The 25,799-nt window shown below is 41.2% G+C and overlaps 2 protein-coding genes across 7 annotated transcripts in view; one reads left to right on the top strand and one right to left on the bottom strand.

Annotated features, from left to right (window-relative positions):
- Window positions 1-21,100, top strand: part of DNAH7 (dynein axonemal heavy chain 7) — an 87,405-nt gene extending 66,305 nt beyond the window's left edge. The window contains exons 49-64 of the mRNA XM_054171643.1: window positions 442-575; window positions 1,217-1,552; window positions 4,727-4,853; window positions 5,841-6,035; window positions 7,203-7,295; window positions 12,206-12,382; window positions 13,344-13,505; window positions 14,211-14,411; window positions 15,177-15,338; window positions 16,351-16,536; window positions 17,249-17,386; window positions 17,710-17,940; window positions 18,106-18,258; window positions 18,857-19,034; window positions 20,433-20,536; window positions 20,883-21,100. Coding sequence (XP_054027618.1) covers window positions 442-575; window positions 1,217-1,552; window positions 4,727-4,853; window positions 5,841-6,035; window positions 7,203-7,295; window positions 12,206-12,382; window positions 13,344-13,505; window positions 14,211-14,411; window positions 15,177-15,338; window positions 16,351-16,536; window positions 17,249-17,386; window positions 17,710-17,940; window positions 18,106-18,258; window positions 18,857-19,034; window positions 20,433-20,536; window positions 20,883-21,089 — 2,784 coding nt within the window. The 3' untranslated portion in view covers window positions 21,090-21,100. The remainder of the gene's footprint in view (window positions 1-441; window positions 576-1,216; window positions 1,553-4,726; window positions 4,854-5,840; window positions 6,036-7,202; window positions 7,296-12,205; window positions 12,383-13,343; window positions 13,506-14,210; window positions 14,412-15,176; window positions 15,339-16,350; window positions 16,537-17,248; window positions 17,387-17,709; window positions 17,941-18,105; window positions 18,259-18,856; window positions 19,035-20,432; window positions 20,537-20,882) is intronic.
- A 157-nt stretch (window positions 21,101-21,257) lies between these two features.
- SLC39A10 (solute carrier family 39 member 10) overlaps window positions 21,258-25,799 on the bottom strand; it is a 38,397-nt gene continuing 33,855 nt past the window's right edge. For 3 of the 6 annotated variants that reach the window (XM_054171667.1, XM_054171653.1, XM_054171681.1), the window contains exon 10: window positions 21,260-24,408. In XM_054171667.1, the coding sequence (XP_054027642.1) occupies window positions 24,250-24,408 (159 nt within the window). In that variant the 3' untranslated portion in view covers window positions 21,260-24,249. Of the gene's footprint in view, window positions 24,409-25,799 lie in introns of all 6 variants that reach the window. The other 3 variants (XM_009910588.2, XM_054171675.1, XM_054171689.1) reach the window with 3 other exon arrangements.

Genomic DNA, 25,799 nt, shown 5'->3' with positions numbered 1-25,799 from the left:
TTTGCCAATGCTGTTTTTTACACTGCTGCAAGACTGGTATCATCTTGGAAGTGTTGACATTGCTCATGTCTAATGCTTTACCTTGCAATGCTGTCATTCTTTTACACTGTAAGGAATTTATTTAAATAATTATAATTATTTTTTTATCTCCTTTCCCAGTCTGTATCTCCTGATGCTATTTAGTTTCCTTCTATTACAAAAATATTTATAAGGCCTTAATCATAAAAGGGGTGTGGGGAGACTTACCTTCATTTTCTGAGTCAATCTGGAGTTAGCTTTCTATAGCTTTAAATTTTCAGCTACAACTAATGTGTGCTCTCAAAATCTGTCAGAGCATATTGCATGATATTATACAAACCTTATCTTACAAATGATGAAGCATTTTAATTGCATCTGACTGTTACTGTGCTATCTTTCAAAAACCCCCATTTCTTCTAACAGGTTACATTATTGAACTTCATGATAACTTCAGAAGGAATGCAGGATCAGCTTCTTGGAATTGTAGTTGCACGAGAAAGGCCAGATCTTGAAGAAGAAAAACAAGCCCTCATCCTTCAAGGGGCTGAAAATAAAAAGTATGAAGTTAACTTTCCCTGCTAGGGACAGAAGCAGATTGCAGTTTGAGGAAATACCTGTTAAAGACCCCTTTTTGGGGGGTTGATCTAACAGGAAATTCAAGACTGCAGTTTTTGAGATTGCAGGCTTGGGCTTCTGTTAGGTTTTTAGGCTGCTTTAGATGCATGCTTTTACTCATATTCCTCCTGGTTGTACCTTTCTTCTTCTATTTCTGGGGTTATTAGAAAATGGTAAAGAGCTGAATTGCAGGTTGTGTCATTGCAAAATTGAACTCAATCTTGCCCTCAGGTTTTATGCATCCCTTCCATGACGCTGACTGTTCTCACAAACTGTGATTAGACACGAAGAGTTGTGTTTTAGAAAGGTTTTCATTGAGTCTTAGATTTGTTCTAATAGCAGATGGCAGAGGGCATGGGTCAAAGAATAAAAGGCACAGTATTGAAAGTAGTTTGTCAGTTCCTCCCTTTGCTAGCCATTTTGAGCCTAAAAGCAGATACATTTTTCATAAAGTTAAGGGAGTCTTTAATAAGAAAAAAATATTTTGCTGTGTAATAGAATCTATGTCTTGTCTGACTTTAGAGAAACTAACAGAGAGCAGCATTAATTTTCATCTGTGAAAAATCTTGGATATTCTTTTTAGGCAGCTAAAAGAAATAGAAGACAAGATTTTAGAAGTTCTTTCAGCCTCAGAAGGAAATATTTTGGAGGATGAAACTGCTGTCCAGATATTGTCCTCTTCCAAAGCTCTGGCTAATGAGATTTCTGAGAAGCAAGCTGTGGCTGAAGAGACAGAAAAGAAGATTGATGCTACTCGTCTGGGCTATGGTCCTGTTGCTGTCCACTCATCAATCTTGTTTTTTTCTATTGCTGATCTGGCCAACATTGAGCCCATGTACCAGTACTCACTGCTCTGGTTCATCAACCTGTTCATCATGTCTATAAATAATTCAGAGCGATCGGAGGATTTACAAACAAGGTAAGAGTGAGAATTCACTGTCGTAATGGGTCTGTATTCTTGGGTACTCCAGCATTGTTACTTCTCCAAGTGTATTGGCTCAGCACTGCATTTTGAAGTGTTTTGTGTGTGTATATATATGTTGGATATTTCTCTGGAGATAATGTAGTCATAGAAACAAGATGGTACAGTACATCACAAGTGCAACATACTCCACTTTTTCTATTTAGAAATTGCTATCTCAAGTTGTGTGTGAAATTGCAAAGTATCAGACAGATAAAAATGGCTCACTTTCTTTGATTCTGTATGTCATGTATTAACTTTGAGTCCTCAAGAAACAGATGAGAAATGTTTTCACATAGCTGCCAAGAGAGAATGAAGTCTTGCCACTGGAGCGCTTGCCTGTAGAGTGTGCAAGGCCATTTTAAAATTCAGTTTGATTATTGTTTTAGAGTATTCCTCTCTTTTCCATCTTGTGTGTGAGAACAGGAGAAATTGTGCAGCCTTCGCTGACTGGAATTTATTTCCCATGTGATAGACCTCACTGTTCTGATCACACTAGGATTATACAAAATGTACCCTTGAAGTGACTTCTCCATGTAGAGATTCTTTAAACAAAATTTTTCAGTGCTTTATCACAAGAGTTTCTAAATTCTACTTTAGTGGCTTTATTTACTCTTCAAATCACAGAGCTTTGCTTCTGTTACTTAGCTCCTTGCCTGTGCATCAAGTGAACAAATGATGGGAGAGAGAAACGACTCTTCCAGTTAGTATATGGATAATTTTTCTGCTTATTACAGCAAATGGCTATTGCTGAATTATCCATTACTATCCACATGTTATTTACACATGAAGTACTTAGTGTGTAGTGTTCAGTTTGGTGGCCACTGGTTGTGAAGGTTATTTTTTCTCTTTAGGACTTATTCAACGTAAATCTAGCATAACTTTTATCAGAAACATTGCAACTAAGCATTTAAGGCAGAGCTTAATATTTTGGTATCATTTTTGAACCTACATTCAAGATAGTCTTTTACCATAAAGCAGCCTGTGTTCTATAAACCTAGCTCTTTGACTTTACCTTAGGCACACAGCATTGTTTTGGAATTACAAAAAAGTAAGCAATAAATAAACTAATCTCATTTTGATCCAGGACCATTCTGTCAGCAGAAATACAAAGATACAGTACCTGAGTCCCAGTTGGCATGGAATGATTGGTGGAAACCCATTTTGATAATCCTGCCCAGTGAAGGCAGAGAAGCCAGACTCACAGAAACTTCCCTATGAAGGAATGACCCACACAGACTGTTTTTTCTTGGCCTGCCTTCAAGAGTCAGTCAGTTTTAACTGGAGAGTCTGTGCTAGGAGGTTTTTTTTTAACCATTCTTTTCTCATGCAAACCATGTTACTTCTTTAACTTGTCCCATGGCCATCTTTCTGTCAGTATTAAATAAATCCCTTTAATTGATGGAGAATCAGTAATATTAGAAAGGACTTGAAAGGCTACTAAAAAGCCAGGAGCATTTATGTATTACAATAATATTACTGAGTGGTCTAGTTCTTGTTATCTGAATGGAAGAAAACAAAAATAGACTGAAATGAAGACAAAAACCATCTAGTTCTCAGTCTTGATCTTTTGTCAAAAGCGCTTGTCAGAGTGTCAGAAACTTGAGTTTCTGAATGACCTACCATGTCTGAACTGCAGGGATACCCTCTAAGTAGCTGTAACCATTTGGGAATTTACCACCACATTAACAAAAGCTTGTCTCACTCAGTCGGGAAAGCAAATGGAAGCTACATTTACAAGCAATAACTACACTTTACAATGGAATGCAATGAAAGGTGGTTGTAGACAGGAAGGGGTTGGTCTCTTCTCCCAGGCAACCAGCACCAGAACAAGGGGACACAGTCTCAAGCTGTGCCAGGGGAGGTTTAGACTCGAAGTGAGGAGAAGGTTCTTCACCGAGCGAGTCATTCGTCATTGGAATGTGCTGCCCAGGGAGGTGGTGGAGTCACCGTCCCTGGAGGTGTTCAAGGGGAGATTGGACGTGGCACTTGGTGCCATGGTCTAGTTGTGAGGTCTGTTGGGACAGGTTGGACTTGATGATCCTTGGGGTCTCTTCCAACCTTAGTTATACTGTGATACTGTGAATATGTACAGATATACAATATTTACAATATTATACAGGTATTTACAATCAGAAAACAGCACAGAAACCCCCCTGGACCCCTAATGTGATCTCCACTAAAGTCCTTCCCCCCCCCCACCCCCACTATGTTTAATTAGAAGGAAAGAGAAAGAAGTTAGGAGTGCTGTTAGCTCAAAGCATTGTTAGTGTTATCTCAAGGTTAGCAGGTACGATCCTTCTCCAGAGAAGCAAACTCAGCAGCCTGAGAGAAAGGAAAGGAATGAATGTGGGAAACAAGACTGCTAAGGGTCCCCTTCACACATCTGACCATTGAAATTCGTTTAGAATAATCTTTTGTTTTCCTTTGTACACCCAACTGTGAATTATTTATACTTCTCCACTCTTCTGCTCAAAAATCTGCAGGTAACTTTTAAAGGCATAGCCTGAAACTGTCACAGTAGCTCCCTGCCAAGGGAATGGTGAGACAGGTAGCTGGAAAAAAGCCAGAGAACCTCTCCACATCTCTGTTAATTCCTCAAAAGAAGGATTGAAGTAGTTGTGCAAATTCAGATGCTTCATTTTAAGCACCTTTTAACCAAAATAAGGGGTTTTCCTTATATTGACTAGATGTTCAACCTTAAATCATTATAAAACAATAGATGGCCTCCTTGCTTTGTATTTAAGGGAAATTATTGGTAGCAAATCAGTGTTTCAAATATGTATGTATTATAGCGTATGAAGGAAAACACTCAATAGAATGGGAAACATATTTTGGGTAACCTTTAAAGATGAACAGGTTTGGTTTTGGCCCTGGCATTTATCTTCATGAAAAAGTTTAAAATGACTGCTCCCCAAAAGGGACCTTTCAATTCCTCTGAAAAATCAGCAAGATGTAATTGCATTGAGACTTTTCTGCTGTTATTTTACTCACAGAATAGTGCATGCATTTAATGATTGCTTTGGGGCCTTAGAACAAAGGAGATCAGTAATGGTTTGTGATGAGTTTCCAGAGTGCACTCTTTATAAACTGATACTTAATGGAAGTTTGCTCTTTTTCTGACACCTGCAGGTTGAAGATTCTCAAGGATCATTTTACTTACTCACTTTATGTCAACGTTTGTCGCTCCCTCTTTGAAAAAGACAAGCTGCTCTTCTCTTTTTGTTTAACTGCAAATCTCCTGAAACATGAAAGGCTGGTGAGTAATTACAAATCATTTGCAGTTTGATCTGATGTATATCAAAAGGCATAGTCAAATGAGCTGTAATAGGAACTTACAGGGTAAGAATTTAAGCCTTAATTTTACAGTGTTTAATTTTCACTTTAATAAGCAATTATTAGCATTGAAAAAGATTCTCTAGAATGAAATAAATATATAACAAACAGATATGGCAAAACTGACCTAGACAATGAGAGTTTTTCTAAGCATCACTTAACCCAAACCCTAGTTGATGTCATTCCTCCAGTAAGCACTTTGCAAAACTTCACTGCATTATGAGTTTTAAGAGCATATACAAATTAATTGTAACCATTGATTTAAAGAGCTACTCATGTTTATTTTTGTATAGAATTCTTCCAAACCAAATGTTTGTACCATACAGATTCTGCTGATGTCTAGTAAGTATTTATAAAATATTTCTTTATAGGGCCTTTTACATTCATAGTGAAAAATACGGATTTTAACCTGATCATGTGAAAAACTGGAGTTGTTTCTTTCAGTGTAATATGGGAACACTTAAGCCTTTGGAAATGGAACTTCAGAAATGTGTACATTGTGGAATAAAGAAAATTCTTTCAAGAGCTGACAACAATAATCACGGGGCACTGTTATCCTTCTGCCAAGGACTGCAGTTTACAAAGGCAGCCATCAAAAGAATTTTGAGATAAAGGATTTGTTTTCTTCTTTATTTTGGTACTTCAAGAATGGATGTGAACATCTAATGAGTTACCATTGTTCATTCCCCATGTCAGGCACGCAAATGGACCTTGAAATGGGCTCATACCTTACCTTATTTGATTCCTTAAGCTCATGTTTAACTGAAGACCAGACACCAAATACTTTGGAAATAAGCTTTGAGTAGTTGTATAGAAGCTTTTTCTGATAAATATGTTGATTTCCCAGCCAGTGTACTAAGCCTATTCTATTTCCTATATTTAGTCCTGAGAGCAGTGTTTTTCATTGCAGATCAATGAAGATGAGTGGAAATTTCTGTTGACTGGAGGCATAGGTTTGGACAATCCATTTCCTAATCCTTGTACCTGGCTTCCTTCAAAGTCATGGGATGAAATTTGTCGGCTAGAAGACTTGCCCCGCTTCAAAAATATTCGTGAGGGTTTTACACAACTGAAGGATGGGTGGAAAGTGGTGTACGACAGCTTGGTATGTTAACAGCACCAAGCACTTGCAGTCACCAGCTAATTAGCAACTGAAAATCTCTGTTCAGCAAAAAGGATGTGCTGCTGTTTCACATGCTGTGGAGTAGGGACTGGAACTTAGTTCTCCTCTGACTGGCTGAGTTGATATCAAAGCTACTGAGGCATCCCTTCACATGGAGAAGTGAAGACAGATTGGCCCAGTGGCACAACTCAGTGGAGTCTTCACTGTTTCAGTGAGTCCTCACTGTTTCCTAATTCACTTAATTTCTACAAAGCTTGCACATTTTTAGAGTCACAGAATGCATCAGGTTGGAAGGGACTCTTCAAGATCACCTTGTCCAACACCTCCCCTGCAGCGAGCAGGGAAGGGATATCTCTAATCAGTTTTAGCTAACCTCTTCAACAGCTGTTGTAGATAGATACCTTAGAATGATATTTTCTCCCTACATAAACAAAAATAAGATTCTGATCCTAACTGCCCAGAAGTGGGGAAGGAGGGAGCCAGACTTGAGCACCTTAGCAGAACATGATTTGATTTGCTAAATCAAAGTGTCTCAGAATGCAGTTTGTGCAGGTCTGTCTGCATAGCTGTGTGCCCAGCCCTTTACAGGCAAGCCCAAGAAGCTCAGCAGCAGAGCTACACTAGCAGTTTCCAGAAGGGCAAACCTAGCTGGCACTGTACTTCAGTCTGACAAGGTGCCATGCCACACAACAACTGCTGTTCCCAATCTCGTAACTGCACTAACAATGTAGCTGGATTACTCTAGCCTATTTACAAACTAAGTTCTCTGATGCACTGACTTCACTTTCCAATTGTTGTATTCCTGCACTCAGGTGCAACCTCACTCACAGTCACCACGAAATGCTGTAATGTTTGTCATTGACGATAGAATTATCATTGCAATATTGAAGACTGACACCGTAACAGAAAGGAGGTGGTAAAAAGTGCACTTTCTGGTTTCCTTCACTTCATTCTGTTAACATTTTCTAGAGAAGATCTTCTAACTTCTCTGCTAGAAGACAAGCTTTTGAGACAAACACACGAAGTGTGGCTTTTAAAAAACCCTTAAGCATGTCAAACTCCTTCTGCAGATGAAGAAAATAAATACATTATTGTCATATCAAGATAATTCAGAAATGCCTTAAAGACTAATGAAATACATGTTTTTAGCATCCACAGCATGAGGAATTTCCTGCAGAGTGGCAAGACAAGTTGGAGGAGTTCCAAAGGATGCTAATCATTCGCTGCCTGAGACCTGACAAAGTATGTACCAAACTTTCACCTTATGAAGAAAGGGTTTGCAAGTATATTCAAGTGTGCATTTTGTCTGCACTGTCTGCAGCTGTTCTACAGTGGTCTGTCATAAAGGAAAGCAGGAAATAAGGAGATTTCAAAACCCCAGCATGTTTGAAATTGTGATATTGTAATGAAAACCCTTTTTAAAGCAGAAGGGTAGGCCTTATAGCTTTTGCTAAGTTCTGGTATACACACCGAAATCCCTAGAGCTCTTCCTACTTCAAACTGTCTTACAGACTCTGACTTGCCTTGTTCAGTGCACCTGCTATGTAACTTTTTTGATGGATGCCACTCTCGGTGGTGCATTGTGTCTCATCTAGAAGGAAAAGAAATATGGTAAGCAGGAGTGGAGATAATGTAGGTGCTTAAAGGTAGCGATTACTGCAGACAAGATCACTTCTGTGGAAAGTGTTTGGAAGCAGAACTGTTCTGAATGTCTGCCTGTACAGATGTAATGTGGCACAGATCACAGTAGGAGCTCTCAGTTTTGAATCTTTATTCCATACAAAGTTAATCTAAAAATCCCAATAAAAGTATTGGTTCAGACATTTTATATCTTCACAGGTTAGTGATGCTAGCGTTAGTCTACCATCAGCCCTAATGACAAAGCACATAAGATGGAAGTTAGTATAAACACTTCTGACTTCTGTCCCAGGGAGACAGGGGAGGGAATTCTCTCCACTTCCTTAGCTCTTTAGCTTTATATTAGCACTAGATAAAAACTGGAATGTTTATACCCCAGAAGCCTTTTGAGTCAGGCTTTGCACTTCACTTCTCTGGGTCTTCTTCTGGCTGGTGGTAAGAGGTCCTAGAATGCTGGGCAGAGGAAATGGCATGGAGAGGCACTGCTGGAGGTGGTGTATACTGGTGCTTGGTGACAAAGGTATCCACAAGGCGCTGCCTAGTTGTGGCGACTTCCTCCTCAAAAGAGTTTATTATGCTTCTGCCAGTTTTGCACTTAAAGGAGAGCAAAAGATGGAGACTTTCAGTGGAGCAATTGAACTGTTAAGCTACATTCAAAACTTAGATCCTCAAAACTCCACTGATCTGGTTCTAGCTTAGCAGTCTACTTCTAGCTGTGGTCAGTCATACTGCTGTCTGAGTAGTGCAGAGCAGTTTGGCAGGGAGTTCACATACATACCCCGTTTTGATTAAGAAACTTCCCCAGCAGCACTGCCAGTGGTTCAGTGACCACTTTCGGGTATGGCTAGCATACTTGTTACTATAAACTGTGAGCTTGCTGTTTGACTGTATTTTGTATCACATCGGAGAGAGAGACCTCAGACCTGCAGTAACCAGTCAGATTTTGGCTTTTTGAATCTGTTGGTCATCCCTCCCAAGAAAGGTCCATTGTACAGCTTCTTGGATTAATTGATTAATTGTTGTACCCAAGACATTTTGTGTGCTGTAATGAGTTGTTGGAAAAACACTGCTAAAGGAAACAAGTTTTCATTTAAAAGCTAGAACTGCTCAGAGACTTCTCAGACTGCTCTGAGAACCATTTAAGTGCAGATTTCTTAGCCAATCATGCACATAAGTCATTAGTTTAGCACAGTCACTCCTGGCTGATGCTTGGAAATCTTAGAGATGGAAGTCCTTCTTTACACTCTAGCTTTGAATCTTAATACAAGCTTGTCTGATTAACACTTACAATAAAGGTTCTCAGCCGTGTCATCTCCAGCATGTAGAATTCTTCCATTGTCAGGTCATCAAAATGCTTAGTAAGAGATAAAAACCCACAGTTGTGATGCTTGACATGTTCCTCCCTGCAACAAACCCACAATAAGAAGAGACACTAGGCCTGTGAAAATTACATTTTAAGAGATGAAGAAATCTAAACAAACAGATCTCTTTGGTACTTCTGCTGTCTATCGGCAGAAAAAAGTATCATACAGGAAATGTATGAAATGAATTGTGGTGGATCTCAGACAAGAGCAAGCTGAACTATTGCCAGGTTACTGGGTAAAGTAAACTTGCAGTGGACTTCAGTTGTGTGAACTGTTACAGAGAAATTGGTAATGTTGTAGTGAGTAAGGGGATGTTGTCAGAGAAGTTTGGAGGAATACTTCAAGAACATTACAACATCTGTGCTTACCATGGGTCATCGTTTGGTTCCCAACCATCCAGTTCCATCAAGCAAAAGAAACATTTTGCCACATCTGGTTTATTTGCATCTGAACAGTGGACAAAGCCCGCCTTTGCCATCTGCAGGTGACAGTGTAGAAGTTTAGAGTCTCATGCAACACACTTAAGTTCACAGCAGTAAACTGTTTCTGAGAGCTTGCAAATAATGTCTCCCCACACCACCTGTCAGCACAGACCAGGTAGAGAAGTAAATTTTAAGTGTGAGGACTACAGGCAGGTAAATAACTAGTGAAGGAACAAGGAATAGACTGCAAGTAGTGAGCAGATTTCTGCATAGCGGTGACATCCACAGGAGTAGCTTTGTTCTACCAGATAACGTTTAGCAGAGGCATTTCAGATGCTGTGTGCAAGACCTGCCACAGCCAGGACTGTGAAGAATATTCTTCTTCAGAGAGAAAACCAGCATAAGACCATGGCCATAGAGAACTCTTACACCACTGACAATACAAGTAAAATACTGCTTCCTCAACTTCTGTGTTTGCCTGTCACTATAGAGTCACATCTGGTCAGAACACTAAAAATTAAGTGAATGTGTTTCAGTTATCAAACCTGACACTTCTCAGATAACTCTTGCTCTGTGAATCATGGGGATCCAGCCTGGAAGTTTCATGTGTGTGCCAAAGTAGAAGTCAGGTGTGGGTTTTTGTGGTGGTTTTCTGGTGTTTTATTTTTTTTTAAGTGTTCAAGTCAAAGCCTGCAGGGGCATAAACATTACATTTTCTAAAATTTAAATGTTTTCAGCTTCTTCATTCTGAATAGTGATCATTCCACTCATTCCTCCTGGATTCCTCTTATATGGGCTTCAGTTTTAGGAATGAAAATTTGCAATTAGAAAGATATTATAATATAAGCTTTAACCACTTTTCAAGGAGAGAAGAAACCAGAAAACAAAAAAGTAGCTGTATTTAATTGTGTGGCTAGACTTAGAGAACTGAACCTGCAGAAAACAGTCATCCTACTACAGGACTTCTGAGCAGATTGGAGTATTCAACTTCTCATCTTTCTCAGGCTTAGGGGAAGCTCAAAGCTTTATATTAACTTCTTGAATATAAATATACTTAACAATGACTTCACAGTGGGGCAGAGTATATAAAGAATAAGGCATAGTCAAAATCTTCATTTTCAGACTTACGTTCTCTGGGGTGCATTTGCAGTCCTCAGTGAAAGGCCACTTGGTGAAGGTTTTCAAACGGTTCTCGTACTCATACATCTCCTTAAAATCACTCAGCAGTTTGGAAGCCAAGCTAAGCTCCTTCAAGAGCCTCTCCATCTGTAAAGCCTGCAGTCACTGTAACCCAGAGCCTTCCTCTCTCTCACCTTTAATGCTTTACAGTAATGGGTGACACATGGCACCTGTAGAGCAGGGTGAGGTCTACAGTCAGTCAAAACACAGGTGAGTTTATGAGCAGGACCAGCAAAAGAAATGAAGCTGCTAATACTGTTTTTTTCCCTGTCATACACTATATATTTATTAACTGAAAGCACCTATGCTGATGCAGTATGAAAATTGCACATTTTGTGATTGGAATACCAAAAATGCAAGCTAAAAAATCTAGTTACCAATACAGCAATTTAACCTATGCAATTAAAAACAAAAACAACTCGACTGGGCCCAAAGTGGTTGAATTAACTTTGCTGCTTGAAACCTTGAGCGCTTCTTGAACATAGTGTTCAGGGATGAAATCCTAGTATCACATTTATGAATACTGTTGCATTTCTTTAAAGGGGAGGTGATTATTGTAAAATATTCTAGAGTGTGGCAAGAGATAAAAGGAATGGGGATGTTTTCAGAAAAATGGTATCTGTAAGGGTTTACAGAATCCTGGTTGTGCTGGGATTAAACCCCAAGCCAGCTGTGGGCTGCAGGCCATTAGCATTTTGGAGTCAGCCAGGGCAGCTGATCCATGTTGGCTACAGGTATGTCTCAGATCAGCAACATCATACTCAGTATAAAAGGGGAAGTTAGCTGAGGAGAAGGAACTTTGTATTTGGGCTTCTGCTCTTGCTTGGCCTCTTCCTGACCCAGTTCTTCTTCCTCCTCCTCAGGACTGCCTTCTCATTGTGACTGGTATACCTGGGCTGAGCATAGGTTTATTAATTTTGTATTGGTGTTAGTTGGGATGTTTCTCTGAATCTGTTTTCAGTCCTTGGCTTTTCTCTTCTTTCCCTGACCCCCTCTTCTCTGCTGGGTTGGGCTCATCAGGTAATAGAACAATTGCTGTCACTTAGCCCCTGATATAGAGAAGGATCAAAGCATTTTCTAAGCTGTATCTTGTTTTGGTACAGAGCCCAGGTAAAATCAGTTGCACACTTAAGCAGCAGTGTGTGCAGGAGTGCTGTACATAACGGTTTTCTAAGCCAAGATCTGAACACCTTTGAAAGGTATTGCATTATAAGGCTGGAAAATTTAAATCCTTTCCAGGGTATAGGGATAGTAAGTGCAGGAAAAAAAATCCACCTTCTGCTATCGGCAGATGAGCAGTCTGTGCAGGTGTGGTGACAGAAATCAGATGAAGCCTCATTTGCATAGGAGTCCCAGTTCTGTCCCTCTTAGAACATCTTTGTTGTTTTTTTGCCTGGATTTACACATGCTAAATCCCCGATTCCTTTGGAACTGTAGTTCTATCCGCTTTTATCTGCAGCAATGCTGCCCTTGAAATTAAAGTGATTAGAATAATCTGTGTTAATGCTTACACAAAACTGGGAACAATTCTATTTTTCCTTCTTCTCAGATGGTACCAATGGTGCAGGAATTTATTGTTCACAACCTGGGCCGTCCTTTCATTGAGCCACCTCCATTTGACTTGTCAAAAACCTTTGCTGATAGCCACTGCTGTGCACCGTTGATCTTTGTGCTTTCTCCTGGGGCTGACCCCATGGCAGCCCTTATGAAGTTTGCTGATGATCAGGTATTTTAATATCAACACAGCCGATGTTTGTGTATGTGCCTGTGTTTGGGTGGACCAAGAAACTTTGTTGAAGTCAAAGCTGAAATGCCAAAGTAAGCTCAGAAAACCTGCCCAAAACTATGTTAAAATTCATCTCATGATTTTCCTCAACACAAATCACTAATTTAAAGCAAGCTGTCTGTTTGGAAAAATTAATAATTTCTCTACTGTTCATAAAACCAAAAGTATATTACATTTTTTAACTATGTTTTATAATGTTGTGAGTGATTGTTTAATTAGTTTGTGTAAGAAGTGGGAAGTGGAACAGAGCCATAATGCTTTAAACATTTATTGTAAGGACACTTACCTCAAAATAGTTTTGTTTTTCTAACAAGTGTTATTGTGTAACACATTACTTAATCAAAAACCACTGTAAGAATACAGGACATTACGGTCTGGGGTAGCATTTAAGCCTCAAAATCGAAGCAAGGATTTTTGTCAGCATTGACTGTCATTATGGCATTTAACCCCAAAACTTCCCAATAGCCTAAATTAGTTCCCATCTAGAAGAATACTGTTGCAGTACCAGACAGTTGCTGTTTCTTGGTAAGATCTTGATATTTCTTGCCTTTCCTGACTGATTGTCAGAATTTGTGCTGCTGAGCCCAGACATACTTCAGATCTCCAACACCAAGCTGCAAATGCCTCCTGCAACTGCAGTGGGTTGCCCACACACTGGAAGCACATCCTGTTTGCAGGAGGGTTTTGAAACTGTCAGAATTTTCCACTTTCAATTAAATGGATGTGTAGTTGGAGCTTTTCAGTGGACAGTAGAGGTTTTAGTTAGAAAGACTGAAACAAATGTTTAAGCTGTGTTTTAAAATATATTTCAAGCATGCATACAGGTGTGAATTCTCACACTGGAAGGCTTAGTATGTTGATGCAGTGTTATTCTTGCTTACAATCTGCCTTCTCTGTGCAGGGATATGGTGGTGCAAAAATTAGTTCTCTGTCACTTGGTCAAGGCCAAGGCCCCATAGCCATGAAGATGATAGAGAAGGCAGTGAAGGATGGGACGTGGATTGTTCTGCAAAACTGCCACCTAGCCAGTTCATGGATGCCAACACTGGAAAGAGTCTGTGAGGTAAAAATAAGTATCTTCTTTTTTAAGTGCTCTGGAAGGCATGTCTGAGCCAGACAGGTGCCAGCCACTTTAGCTCATATCTGGACAATTCCATTCCATCAGGGCTGATCCTGTCTCTTTCCCTCTGCCTGCTGGAATAGAAGGTGGGTTTGGCCCTCACCTTGGGTGGTAAATCCCAGCTGATGCAAAAGTCTCTGCAGGCCAAGAGCTTTCATCCTGTGTCTGTTTCTTCAGTAAAGCAGCATGCTAAGGGATTTTACTCTTGAGAAAAGTAGCGCTTCTAAAAAGGTCCTAGCATATATTTATCTTTTTCCCCTCTTACAAAACTCACTTCTGATGTATAGATATTACTACTATAGCCCTCTCAGAACAGCTGTGTGACAGTGAGGGCAGGAAGTGTGCAGAGGAGTCATTCCACTGCTCTTGTGGTATAGGGCCTGTGCTTGCTTTTGTTCATGGATTCCACAAGCAAGCATGGGGAGGGTAAATCTTAGTTCACAGTTCTGAATTTGTGAATGAAAATTCCTCAGCTGTGCAAGGGAAGCTTCACTCCTTGGTGGGACTTTGACTATGACCACATATAAACATTTAACTCTGCCCTGGACTTTTCCTACTTAACTCAGTTGCTTTAATAACAGTACCTGAGGTGTAGATCAGTCTGATGTGGCTTCCAATTGCCTGTTTTTTTTAATGTGTTTATTGTAGGAGTTGAACCCTGACGCCACACATCCTGACTTCCGGATGTGGCTCACCAGTTACCCCTCTGCCACTTTCCCAGTGTCTGTGCTTCAGAATGGTGTGAAGATGACCAATGAGGCACCAAAAGGTTTAAGAGCCAACATCCTTCGTTCCTACCTGATGGATCCAATAGCTGATCCTGACTTTTTCAGCAGCTGCACAAAACCTGTGAGTAATGTTGTAATTCTGTAAATCACTTAAAGCACTCCCAGATGAATGTCTGTGCGTGCTCTGGAAGGGGGGAAACCTCCCAAACTGAACAGTTGTCTTCCATGGCAATGAAACTGGGTTTGATTATGTGCAATAGTAAAGTAAATTGAAATTTTGATTGCTTGTCTTCTGCTTCAACTGAGATTTTTGGGGTATGATGTTAATACATAGTTATCTAGTCTGAAAAAGTGAGCCTGGTGGGAGATCTTAACCACTCTTCTCATAATTAGCTGTCTATTACAGTGTTTTCCTGTAACTAATGTAGCTCTTCTAAATGAGGTGATACTTTGCAAAATGGTCTAAACTGAAAAACAAAACTTCCTAAGTGAAGTTTTTCTTTATAAGCATAGACTTCAGGCCTTTAAGGAGGGAAAAGAAAGCAGCAGCACTGTGTGAACACTTTCATAATGCAGTGGTACAGAATATACTTTTAAGGTACCACAGTCTCATACAGTTGTATGTTATGTGTATTACAGGCAGGTGGATGCATAGCTTTAAAAATGGAATGGCTTTGAGGACTCACCCTGGTTTAAGAGAATGTTTAGACCTGATGCTTGTGGCAGTTTGACTCTCTGCTGAAGGCTCCCCATGACTCAGCAGCAGCGTGCTAGCAGAGCAGGAGGTGCTTGAGTGCCTCCAACAGCACTGCTGTGCAGGGTGTGAGGGAAAAGTGACTTAGTTCAGTAGCCACAAATGATTAACGGTGGTGCGTTTGCATTAAAGGCCGAGTTCAAGACATTGCTGTATGGCCTCTGCTTCTTCCATGGACTGGTGCAAGAGAGGCGGAATTTTGGGCCGCTGGGCTGGAACATCCCCTACGAGTTCAATGAGACCGACCTGCGCATCAGTGTGCAGCAGCTGCGCATCTTCCTCGACCAGTACCAGGTATGGTGACCATGGTGCAGGCACTGGGCTTTGCTGCATCCTGGGGCAGTGCATCAAACACAGGGCAGCTCACAGCAGTGCTCCCACAGTCACTCCCAGAGTGGTATCTGGTCTGTACAGTTGTCTTGTTCATGATCCTGTCTCTAGGCAGGAGCCGCAGGTGCAGCTGCTGGCCATGTTACTAGAAGCTGGAAAGTATCACACCAAAAATCCTAATTAATCACCAGGTGTGATTTACTCAGGGACAGGGATATTTACTAGACCCTGGACTGCTGCAGCTCAGCAGCAACTATGAGCTATTTGTGAAAAGGTGGCAGGTGAGGTTTTCTTCCCTGTTTACAGAGCTAGGCACTGGTTCAGAGGAGCCTCTCTGGAGTTTGCTAGCAATTCATGATACTTCTTTATGCTCTACTAGAGCCGGCTACTGTTAGAGCTTTGGCTGTGTGCAGGAGCAGGGGTGGTATTTTTACGCCACTCAGCCTGGAGTGGTTTTGGTTAAGGTAAGGTAAATGTGGGTAAGGTAAATTGTGATTTAGCATGAGAAAACAGCATGGTGAAGGTGTTTCTTTCTGTGGGAGAGGGAAGGAAGAATGTCCTCCCATTATCTGACCAAATGCAGTGCCTAGCAGGGAGGCAAGCATTTTCATTCCTGAATGAAAATAACTTGTATGTAGAGAAGAGATTTGTTGGTCCTTTTGGAAATTGGCTTGCTTTATCCAGTTTTCAGCAGGCTTTTGCCCTGATGTCCTGTAAAGACATCACTTTCTCACTCATCACTTGTAGTTTCTTCCTCTTATACACCCAAAAAGGACTCCAGCTTCTCACCATCTCAATGTTTAAGCATGTTTGATTTTTCTAAAAGTAAATAAATACAATTTGAGCACAGTGCTGGCCCTATGACATTTATACTTTAACCAGACTTGTAGAGGGAATTTGGGAAGTGTTTTCTATAACTTTCCTTTGCCCAGAGAAGTGCTGGGCTGCAGTCACATCATTGTCTCACTTTGTCCAGGAGGTGCCATTTGAAGCTCTTCGTTATATGACTGGAGAATGTAACTATGGTGGCAGAGTCACTGATGACTGGGACCGGCGGACGCTCCGCAGCCTGCTGAGCATGTTCTTCTCCCCGGAGCTCATAACAAATGCAGATTATACATTTGACCCAAGTGGCCTTTATTTTGCCCCTCCTGAAGGAGATGTAAGTATCCCCCAACAGCAGGTACCAACACCTTATTTTGTCAATAGGCAGATCTCTCCTTACAGTCCATTCCCCAGTGCTTACTGTTGTCACTGCTTGCTGTTGTGGCTTCATCTCTCATTCCAGTGACCTCCAAGAAATAGAAATGGTGTGAAAAACACCAACCAAACCAAACCAAAACAACCCACCACAACTACTATGGACTAAACTGACTTTGCTCTGCGTGACTTGTCTTCTAAGTGTGCCAGTGAGGTTGAAAGTTGCTGCTTAGGTTAAAAGCAGTATAAAATAAGCATAAGAGAAGCAGCTGCTCCTGTCTGCTGGAGATAGAAAGGACACAGTGACGTGCTTGATTTATCATAGCAGTTATGTTACCCATAGACACTATCCTTTGGTCTGCTAGAAAGTGGTGGGCTCCGAGGGGCTGCATCTCCCCGTGCTAGGTATCTCATTGTGTTGGAGAACTTAACGCAACTGCCACGAGATCTGTCAGAAAACTTAAAAGCCAGTCCTTAGTCCAGGCTAACAGGCTGGACCAAAGGAAGTTGAGGCAGTCAGCACCTCTATCTCCTTTTCTGTCTTGGGTTACACACTGTATTTGTTACACTGGCAAAGTCTGTAGTGGCTTTGAGACACAGCTTGCAGCCTGTCAGGGGCTGTTTGGCTGCTTCTCCATCTCCTTTCAAACCAGGGGTATTTTTTTCTTTTCCAGTACCAAAGCTATATTGACTACACCAAGACACTGCCCCTGAACCCTTCCCCAGAGGTCTTTGGAATGAATGCAAATGCTGATATTACAAAGGATCAGTCAGAAACACAGCTGTTATTTGACAACATTCTTCTTGCACAGGTATATAAAGAGTCACACCCCATCTTACCGGGACTTTCTACTCCATCTATACAGTAGTAGGCTCAGATAATTATTTTTTTCTGTTACTACTGCTCCTTATTGTCTTAGTTGTATTGGGTCCCAGTGGAAACCAACCTGTAGAAAACAGATTTTAGTTGTGCTGTCTTGGAGTGCAGTAACAGAGGAAATTCTGAAACAAATTAATTTCAGTCATGGAACTGAATCTTCTAAACAACTCCTTTTTAACAGCTCTCTTCTCCTGCATTTTACTACTCACTCTCCTACCTTCCCTCTCTCAAATCTCCATTTTTGGCTCACTCTAGTCTTGGGCAGCTGGTGGCAGTGCAAAATCCACCGATGAAGTTGTTTATGAAGTCACAGGTGACATCCTGAGTAAGCTTCCTTCCGATTTTGACACCGAAGCAGCGATGAGAAGGTACCCAACCACTTACACTCAAAGCATGAACACTGTGCTTGTCCAAGAGATGGGGCGCTTCAACAAGTTGCTGCAGACCATCCGGGACTCATGTGTCAACATCCAGAGAGCAATCAAGGTGAGCTGAAAGGAACTGAAGGCAGACTGCTGTGCCTGATGCTCCCATCTGCCTTGGCTAGAAGTTTGTACCATCTGCTGGACTGAGCACTCCATTATTTTAACTGTTAAAGCAAGCCTGCTAGGTGAAGCATTCTGACAGCTCCCTTCCCCAAATGTCTTGTAGGGGCTAGTGGTGATGTCTGCTGAACTGGAGGAAGTGGTGAACAGCATTCTGAAAGGCAAAATTCCAGCACTGTGGATGACAAAGTCTTACCCAAGCCTCAAGCCTCTGGGAGGCTATGTGACTGACTTCCTTAACAGGCTAAAGTTCTTACAGGTGAACACACCCCCTTTCCACACATTTATTATTTGTTGCTGTCAGGAGACATCTTCACAAGTGAACACACCAATTTACTCCACTAAGTGACAGGTGACTCTCAGTTCGTTTGTGCAGCTGTTTGGTACAGCCACTGGCTCACCACAGCACTGTTATAGCCCATTTTGTCACATACCCTGCACTTCACAGAGCTGCAGGACATCAACAATACTGTGTGACAGAACTGGCCTCATAAGCTGCAGCTTAAGTTAAGGCAGACTCTGGGTTTCCTTCACCTGCCAGAGTGCAGATTCCCCATAGTGACACTTTTAAATTAGCGGAATCTAGAGCCTCAGCACCTTCCTGTGTCTTGGTAATCTCAAGCATCCCGTGAAGCCCAATCTCATAGGGTTGCTTACCCCCCACGTTTGTTTGGATGTTTGTAACCAGAAGTTAGTGCCATTCCAAACAGAGAGCAGCCATCCCCAGTTTCCTTGCTTTTATGAAAGACAATCCTGGATTCAGAGAGGGAGAAATTACTTCTTTTATTCTAGGAGATATTTGCTTTCCTACATACTAAAACAAAAGCAGTTTTGTCTTTTCTCTTTTGCTGCTGCAGCAGTGGTATGAAAATGGAACTCCACCCGTCTTCTGGATTTCAGGATTCTTCTTCACTCAGGCGTTCTTAACAGGTGCCCAGCAGAACTATGCCAGGAAATATACCATTCCAATAGACCTACTAGAGTTTGACTACCAAGTGCTGGAAGATAAGGAATATGAAACAGCTCCTGAGGATGGTAAGTAAATGCTTGACACACACCTGCCTTTGCTGATGTATTCAGAAGATATTAATTTGCATACTGAGAGATAGGCAAATAAGTTAATGGATTCAGCTGGAAAGCATACACAACTGCAGTGCTCCCAAGAGATGCACAAAAACTGAAGAGGCAAAACATTCTTTAAATCCTAAAGCCCTGAGGAGGTCTCTTCACCTCCTGGATCAGTGTGCAGATAAGGTGGCACTGACAGAGGACACATCTTACCCCAGACCTCCCACAGCTGCTTGCTGGCTTGCCTTTTCTGATCTTGTTAGCATCTGTCTCCAGCTGCATTGCTTCCTCAGCCTAGGGAAACCAAACATTCAGTGTAGAAGCTGGGGATGCTACTTTAACTATCCTTAGGAAAAAATTCTTAGGGATATGATCACAATGTGCAACAGGAAACTGCTCTGAGGGGGCAAAAATCCCTGGTTTTTTATCACCCGACTTTATGATTCATTCCTTACCTTAGGTTCCAGTGGCAGATACATATGATAGCTTGTCCTTCTCCAGGAAAGGAGGACAGATTAAACTGAACTGTTCTTAATACTCTTAATACTATTTTATGCTCTTCTGTGGATCAGTTTGGAAGTGGTATAAAAAAAGCAGGGCTTGGTAGCTTCCCTGGGAATACCACATGCAGGCAGTTTCAAGTCATTTTCTGTTGGGGTGTGCTTAGTTTTTGGTTTAGAAGTTACAGAGCTTTCAGTCTACAGAACAAGAACTGCAGATTTGACCAAAAAATCAAAACAAAAGAGATATAACTTATTTTTTCTTCTGGAGAACTGCTGGAATGACAGCTATCGTTTTGTGAAGTCTTTCTGATGTCAAAATATAGTTGTGCTTTTAAACTTTTAAAAAATTCCTTTAATAAATTGCTTTTGAGAGGTAGAAGCAAGAGGCAATTTGAAACATAAGCAATGAGACCATGTGAAAGACTCACGAGTGAATGACCATTTCACAGAATAGAAGGGTCTGGCTTGGAAGCATCTTCATGGCCCTCCTCTAGGACCTGCTCTATCAGGCCCATGTCCTTCCTGTGTTGAGGGCTCCAGAGCTGGATGCAGGGACGTTTTTATACTCAGATCTCCCAGGTTGGAAACACTGACAGCTCTCATTGTTACGCTTTAAAGTAGCGTTCAAGCTGCTGGCTGGACACACTGCTCTCACTAGGCACTGTAACCTGAAAAAGCTTTACAGAACTGTAATCATAATGGCTTGTGGTGAAGGGTAAGATGGTGTTGAAGGTATTTGACCACTTGGAACGTGCACACCTGACTAAGTTGCCCATCCTCACTTAGGAACCAATGAAAGGCTTTGTGGTCCCTGCTGCTCCCAGGTTTTGTGTAATAACAGTGTCTCTTCCACCTGATCCAGGGGTCTACATCCATGGACTATTCCTGGATGGAGCACGCTGGAACAGGCAAACTAAGAAGCTAGGAGAATCCCTGCCAAAAATTCTCTATGATGCAGTACCTGTGGTCAGTATCTTTCATTTGGTTACATTTTCTACTATTCTATACCAACAAATACCGTTGAATTAATACTCTTAAGATCTAGTCTTTGAAGGAGAGACAAGGCTAATTCTTAAATAACTAAGATGTTTTGTTCTGAAATAGAAACTGTCTGAGAGAAGCTTGGAATACTGCTAATACGAGCACTGATGGGAAGTTTGGTGGTATGTATTTTGGGAGAGGAAACAAGAAACAGGTTCCAGGGCTCTCTGTTAAAAGCAGTCAACCAAACAAAACCACGGAAACACTTTGGCCAAGCCCCTTTCCTTTATTTGTTCTGAGACGAAGAGGACTGTTTTGCTCTTTACTGTAGATATGGCTGAAGCCCTGCAAGAGAGCTGACATTCCACAGCGGCCAAGCTACCTGGCCCCATTGTACAAGACCAGTGAGAGAAGAGGGATCCTGTCCACCACTGGCCACTCCACCAACTTTGTGATGGCAATAACTCTGCCCTCGGACAGACCACAGGAACACTGGATCAGGCGTGGCGTGGCCTTACTGTGCCAGCTTAACTCATAAACCTGTCCTAGTTAGCCAAGGTAGGTGCATTTCCAGATCACCCACAGCAATGCATGCCAGGCTAGGTAAAACCAGAATTCAACATGGGTCTGTCTGCAGTGTTGCATTTGTGCTTCTCATGAGATCTGAAGCAGAAAGGTGCACAATAAAACATTGTAAGAGCCAACAAAAATACCTGCTCCTTGAATTGAATTGCTTTATTTTCTGAAGGCTCCTTATTCAGAAGGACCATACATAAATTGAACACAACACTGCTGACAATGAACAAAACAGCATTTGATCATTTCCTGCTTTATAAAATCTTAAAAAATTATTTAGTTGTAACAAAAAGACTGATAGCTCAGCATGTATCTTATAGGACCATCATCACATTTTAAACCATAGACTCAACTGTTAACGGGGAGGGGAAAGAAAAGAAAACCAAACCAACCCCAAATCACACTGCATCTAGCAACTACAGTATTTTCTAAGCATAATCACAGCGGATTGAGTGCAATGTGATCGACATCAAAATTTATATGGGATGTCACACAGTGACAGCATCGTCCTATACAAGTAACATTGATGCCCTCCAACAAATACAAGTTAACCGAGACTCTGGGGTCAAGCAGGATGGAATGTTGAAGCCAAGTGGAAATGTAGTGGAATTCAGATTGTCTGTAATATGACTCAGAAGTGTCCATTAGCATCATTTGGAATTAAATACTGGTGAAACAAAGAGATAGAGAAGTCACAGCTGTTACACTGCCCTTCATAACTTGTAATAAATACTAGACAATAAAAGGAAACAGCCCCTACTTAATGAACAAGACAGCACCTACCTTCAAGGACCATTTTCCCTTGCCTGAAGATGGTCGTGGAAGGAAGTTAACTTGTTTTTCTACAGGCAGTGTATTAACCTATAACCACATTCCAACTAATACAAAAGTAAATATACTACCTGAAATACAGAAATCTTCATTTGAAAGGAACAGAAATGAAGTTTAAAAAAAATGATGACAAATTAGCAGTTCAACCACACAGTGACCCCGCTATACTGGACAGAAGTAACAGAAAAGGAATACTAAGGGTCAGTTTAATACATAAGAAACAAGAGGAGTTTAAACTTGGATCCTCAGAAGGTATCCAGTGGATTAATTCTCTTTGAAAATGGTACTCAGTGACCCAAGATTGACACAATGACAAAAGGTCACCCAGGATCTTTTTTTTACACTGCAGCAATTCAGTAATCTGAAGCTAACAACAGTGCTGCTAGCTAATTAGGGTCTAACAGTAAACATGTTTAAAGAAGAAGGAAAAAAAAAGAAAAACCTGAGTTCAGGGCATCGCATGGCTGCACGCCTGAACTCTGGGCTTCTGACTTCTTCACTGAAGAAGCTGCGCCCGGCTCTGGACTGGACCCTTAATACTGTTTCTTGATACTGCGGTAGGAAGAAATACTGGCAAGAATCAACAGGTATCTTTAAAATACACGAGCTGCTCTCAGTGGAAAATAAACTGACCCACAAAGGCCAGGGGAAAGACAAACTTGAAATGGAATGAAGATACCAACTGGCTCTCATCAAAGGCGTTAGGATCAGTGTTTAGCAGCTACACTGGCACCAAGCAGACCGAAACACACTTACAGCACAGTCAAAGTACACTTTCACCTGGCACACACAGGAAGGAGACAAACTGTATGCGTTCCAGAAGGCTGCCACCATGCTTAGGACTGGCACTACAGAATGCACTTGCACTCCTCACAGACTCACAGGTTTTCAAGGAGATGGGTACAAGAACTAACTCCTGTCTGGTAATATATATATATAAGCACTAGGACAACTGATCCTGGCGAGTTAAGGCCCAAATGTCAGTCTATCTTTTACACATACCATGGATCACAGCTGCTTTTTTAATAATATATCTTAAATACCAAAATGTAAAAAAATAGCATAGAAATGAACTCCTTTAATGGTAGAAGCAGAAATCTGCTTCATACTCTCTGCTGCCAGACACAGCTGGTGCTACAATGCCTGATTATGGAGGCACTGTAGAAGCAGATGTTGATCTGCTGGTAGAGCACTGTCAACCCACCAGTACTACACACAAAGAGCTAATTCAGCCTTGGTGCCTGGGTCAGTAACGAGCATACTGCACTTTGGACTGTTTGAACATGGAGAGGAAAAAAACAACCCCAAGTTAAGTGTTCAGAAAAACTGGAGATATTCCCATACTGATGCTCTGTTCCAAGAGTTTGCACGCATTCACAGCCACAATTCTTCAGTAGTTTACGCTGCAGGTGGCACTCAAATACATGTTTAGTCTCTGTAAGAACCAGAAATAGCTTAGTAACTCCAGCACCAGGGATCTCCCTAAGCTAACACCAATTCTCCTAAGACTGTCAAGGAACAAACACCAGTCTTGGTCAGAAAGACATGCTCAGACTGCTCCTCCACAGAACCTGGCACTCGGCAGCATAGACCGCAGCTGCCTGCCCTCTTGCACGAGGACTTGTAACTGTGGGGTGCAGCTTTAATGCAGACTCACACAGCTTACACAGCGTGCAGGTTCTGGGGTTCTGTTTAGAAATGTAATCCAGCACAGTGAGTTCAAGCTGTGCACTGCTGTAAGATGTAATACTTCCAGTCATCACCATGCAGAAGATTCAGCCCAGAATGCACATAGACACACACACAGAGTGAGCCATGTATGCATGCACATCCCTATATACGTATCTCCATACATAATTAAGACTTAGGTGGCATTTCAAGCTGACTCAGGTTCCTTTGCAGAGGCCTGCATTTCAGCTGTAACCGTTTCTGGGTTCTGTTCCAACATCCTAATGAAATGGTATTTTCCCAGACGAGGAGATCATTTGCTGCACTCACTCACTCTTTCTCTAGCAAGCAGTGCTTCCTCTGTGGGACACTGAACTTGGCATTTACTTCTCCTAGTTAGCATTTCCTGTTGCTCACTTGAGTTTAGAAGTGATCTAAGTGATTAGGTTATCTCATCTGAACTGGAAATAAAGCAGAAGGTAATCTACACAGAAGTGAATCTCCTGTGCATATGTAAGTAGTGCAAGCTGCTGCTTCTCTGAGCAGTGTGCAGACAGTGACACAGTGCAGACTCAAAGCCATACAGTAACAGTATTGTAACCACAGTGATTACCAGAATTAGGTCAAAACTGGATGTCAAGCACAATTTTATCTTCATAGAGAGCAATCAGCAGCATGATGGCAAATCCAAGAAGCAGGCCGAGGTTCTGAAGAATGAACTGCCCCACAGGGCAGTAGCCATGCTCTTCATTATCTCCATCTCCATGAAGCATTTCTGGAAGCTAAAAGGAAAAATAATTGAGGAAAGTTATTTCACCTCTATTCCATTTGTACACAGACAAGTTCACTGGATAACACCATCAAGAATAAATCCAGTGAGACACTGCTTAAACTTTGCCTAACCTTGACATTTGATAAAAACACAATCCCATCATGTATTTACAAAACAACTAAAAATGCCTTGCTTTTGGACTTTAAGTTTGTACTGGAACATGTATATACATGAAGTTCCTCAAGATAAGGACCAGTCCAACATTCTTCCAGTTCTGCTCTTTTGAGATCTTTTACTCAACTCAAATTGCCATGCTCAGATAAACTTAATCAAGAGCTTTGAGTATTTGTACAGTAACTGCATTGCTATAAATATACCCTGAGTAACCCAGCCAGTCATTTGTCATGTTACATGCTTACACACATCACTTTCATGTCCCTTTTCAATAAGGGAGTAAGAGCTACAAGTAGTTCAAGAGACATTCTGTGTGAAGCTGTAAGACATTCTGACAGCTCTGAATGTTCCTCACCCATGAAGAAAGTCCAGTAGTACTGATAAATGCAATAAAAGATCAGTAAGTGGATTGGAAGATGAAAAAAAAAATAATCTTATCAAGTGCTTTACAAAGCCACCCACAGAGAAGAGAAAGAAAATATTTCATAAAGAAACTAATTCCAAAAGCATGAGGTAAACAAGGGAACTCCTTCAAGATACACTTAGTACAGAAAAACGTAACCCACAACAAAATGGAAGCTTCAGGTAGGTCACAGCACAAGTCTCTATTTACCGTTCAAATTTAATAAAGACACAAGTATGGTCTTACATTACTCTCTTCACAAAAAGACCCATAAAGCCAGCAGTTAATTTGACCTGCTGAATACTTAAGTATCCTGGTGTGGAAAATGGTTATCAGCAGAGGAGGCAGCATCCCAGCCAGCACTGCACCAAAGAATACACCACAACTGACTGTTAAGTCATTAAGAATTAATGAAGTCCTCAGCAACTTGACACCCCTGCAGACTGGTGTGCATGGTGGCAGGAAGCATTTGTTGCAGAATTACTTTCTTTTCAATAGCTTGGAGCTGTATTCAGTAAGGAATACAAAACCCAAAGAAAGAATTGTGCAAGAATTGCTGGTGCCAGTTCTCACCTTCGTGCATTTTGAATGGGAGATCTGCACCTGATTCTAGTTCCATAATCAACTTCTACAAAGATCTAATACTACTGTCACAAAGCTAAAGAAGCTCTTAAGAGTATCAAGAATATTCCAGCATTCATTTCAAAACCTAGAAAGAGCACAGTGCTCTGTCTCTGTAACTTCCAAGGTTTCTGGTCACAGACATGAAAAATCCCAAGAAGCTGTAAAACTTCACCACATCTCAGTACCTGCACTGTTTAAAA

The sequence above is a fragment of the Dryobates pubescens genome, chromosome 2 (genome assembly GCF_014839835.1).
Source record: "Dryobates pubescens isolate bDryPub1 chromosome 2, bDryPub1.pri, whole genome shotgun sequence".
In the NCBI taxonomy this organism is placed as follows: Eukaryota; Metazoa; Chordata; class Aves; order Piciformes; family Picidae; genus Dryobates; species Dryobates pubescens.
Note: the sequence above shows the minus strand (reverse complement) of the source record. Positions and strands in the feature narration are given on the sequence as shown.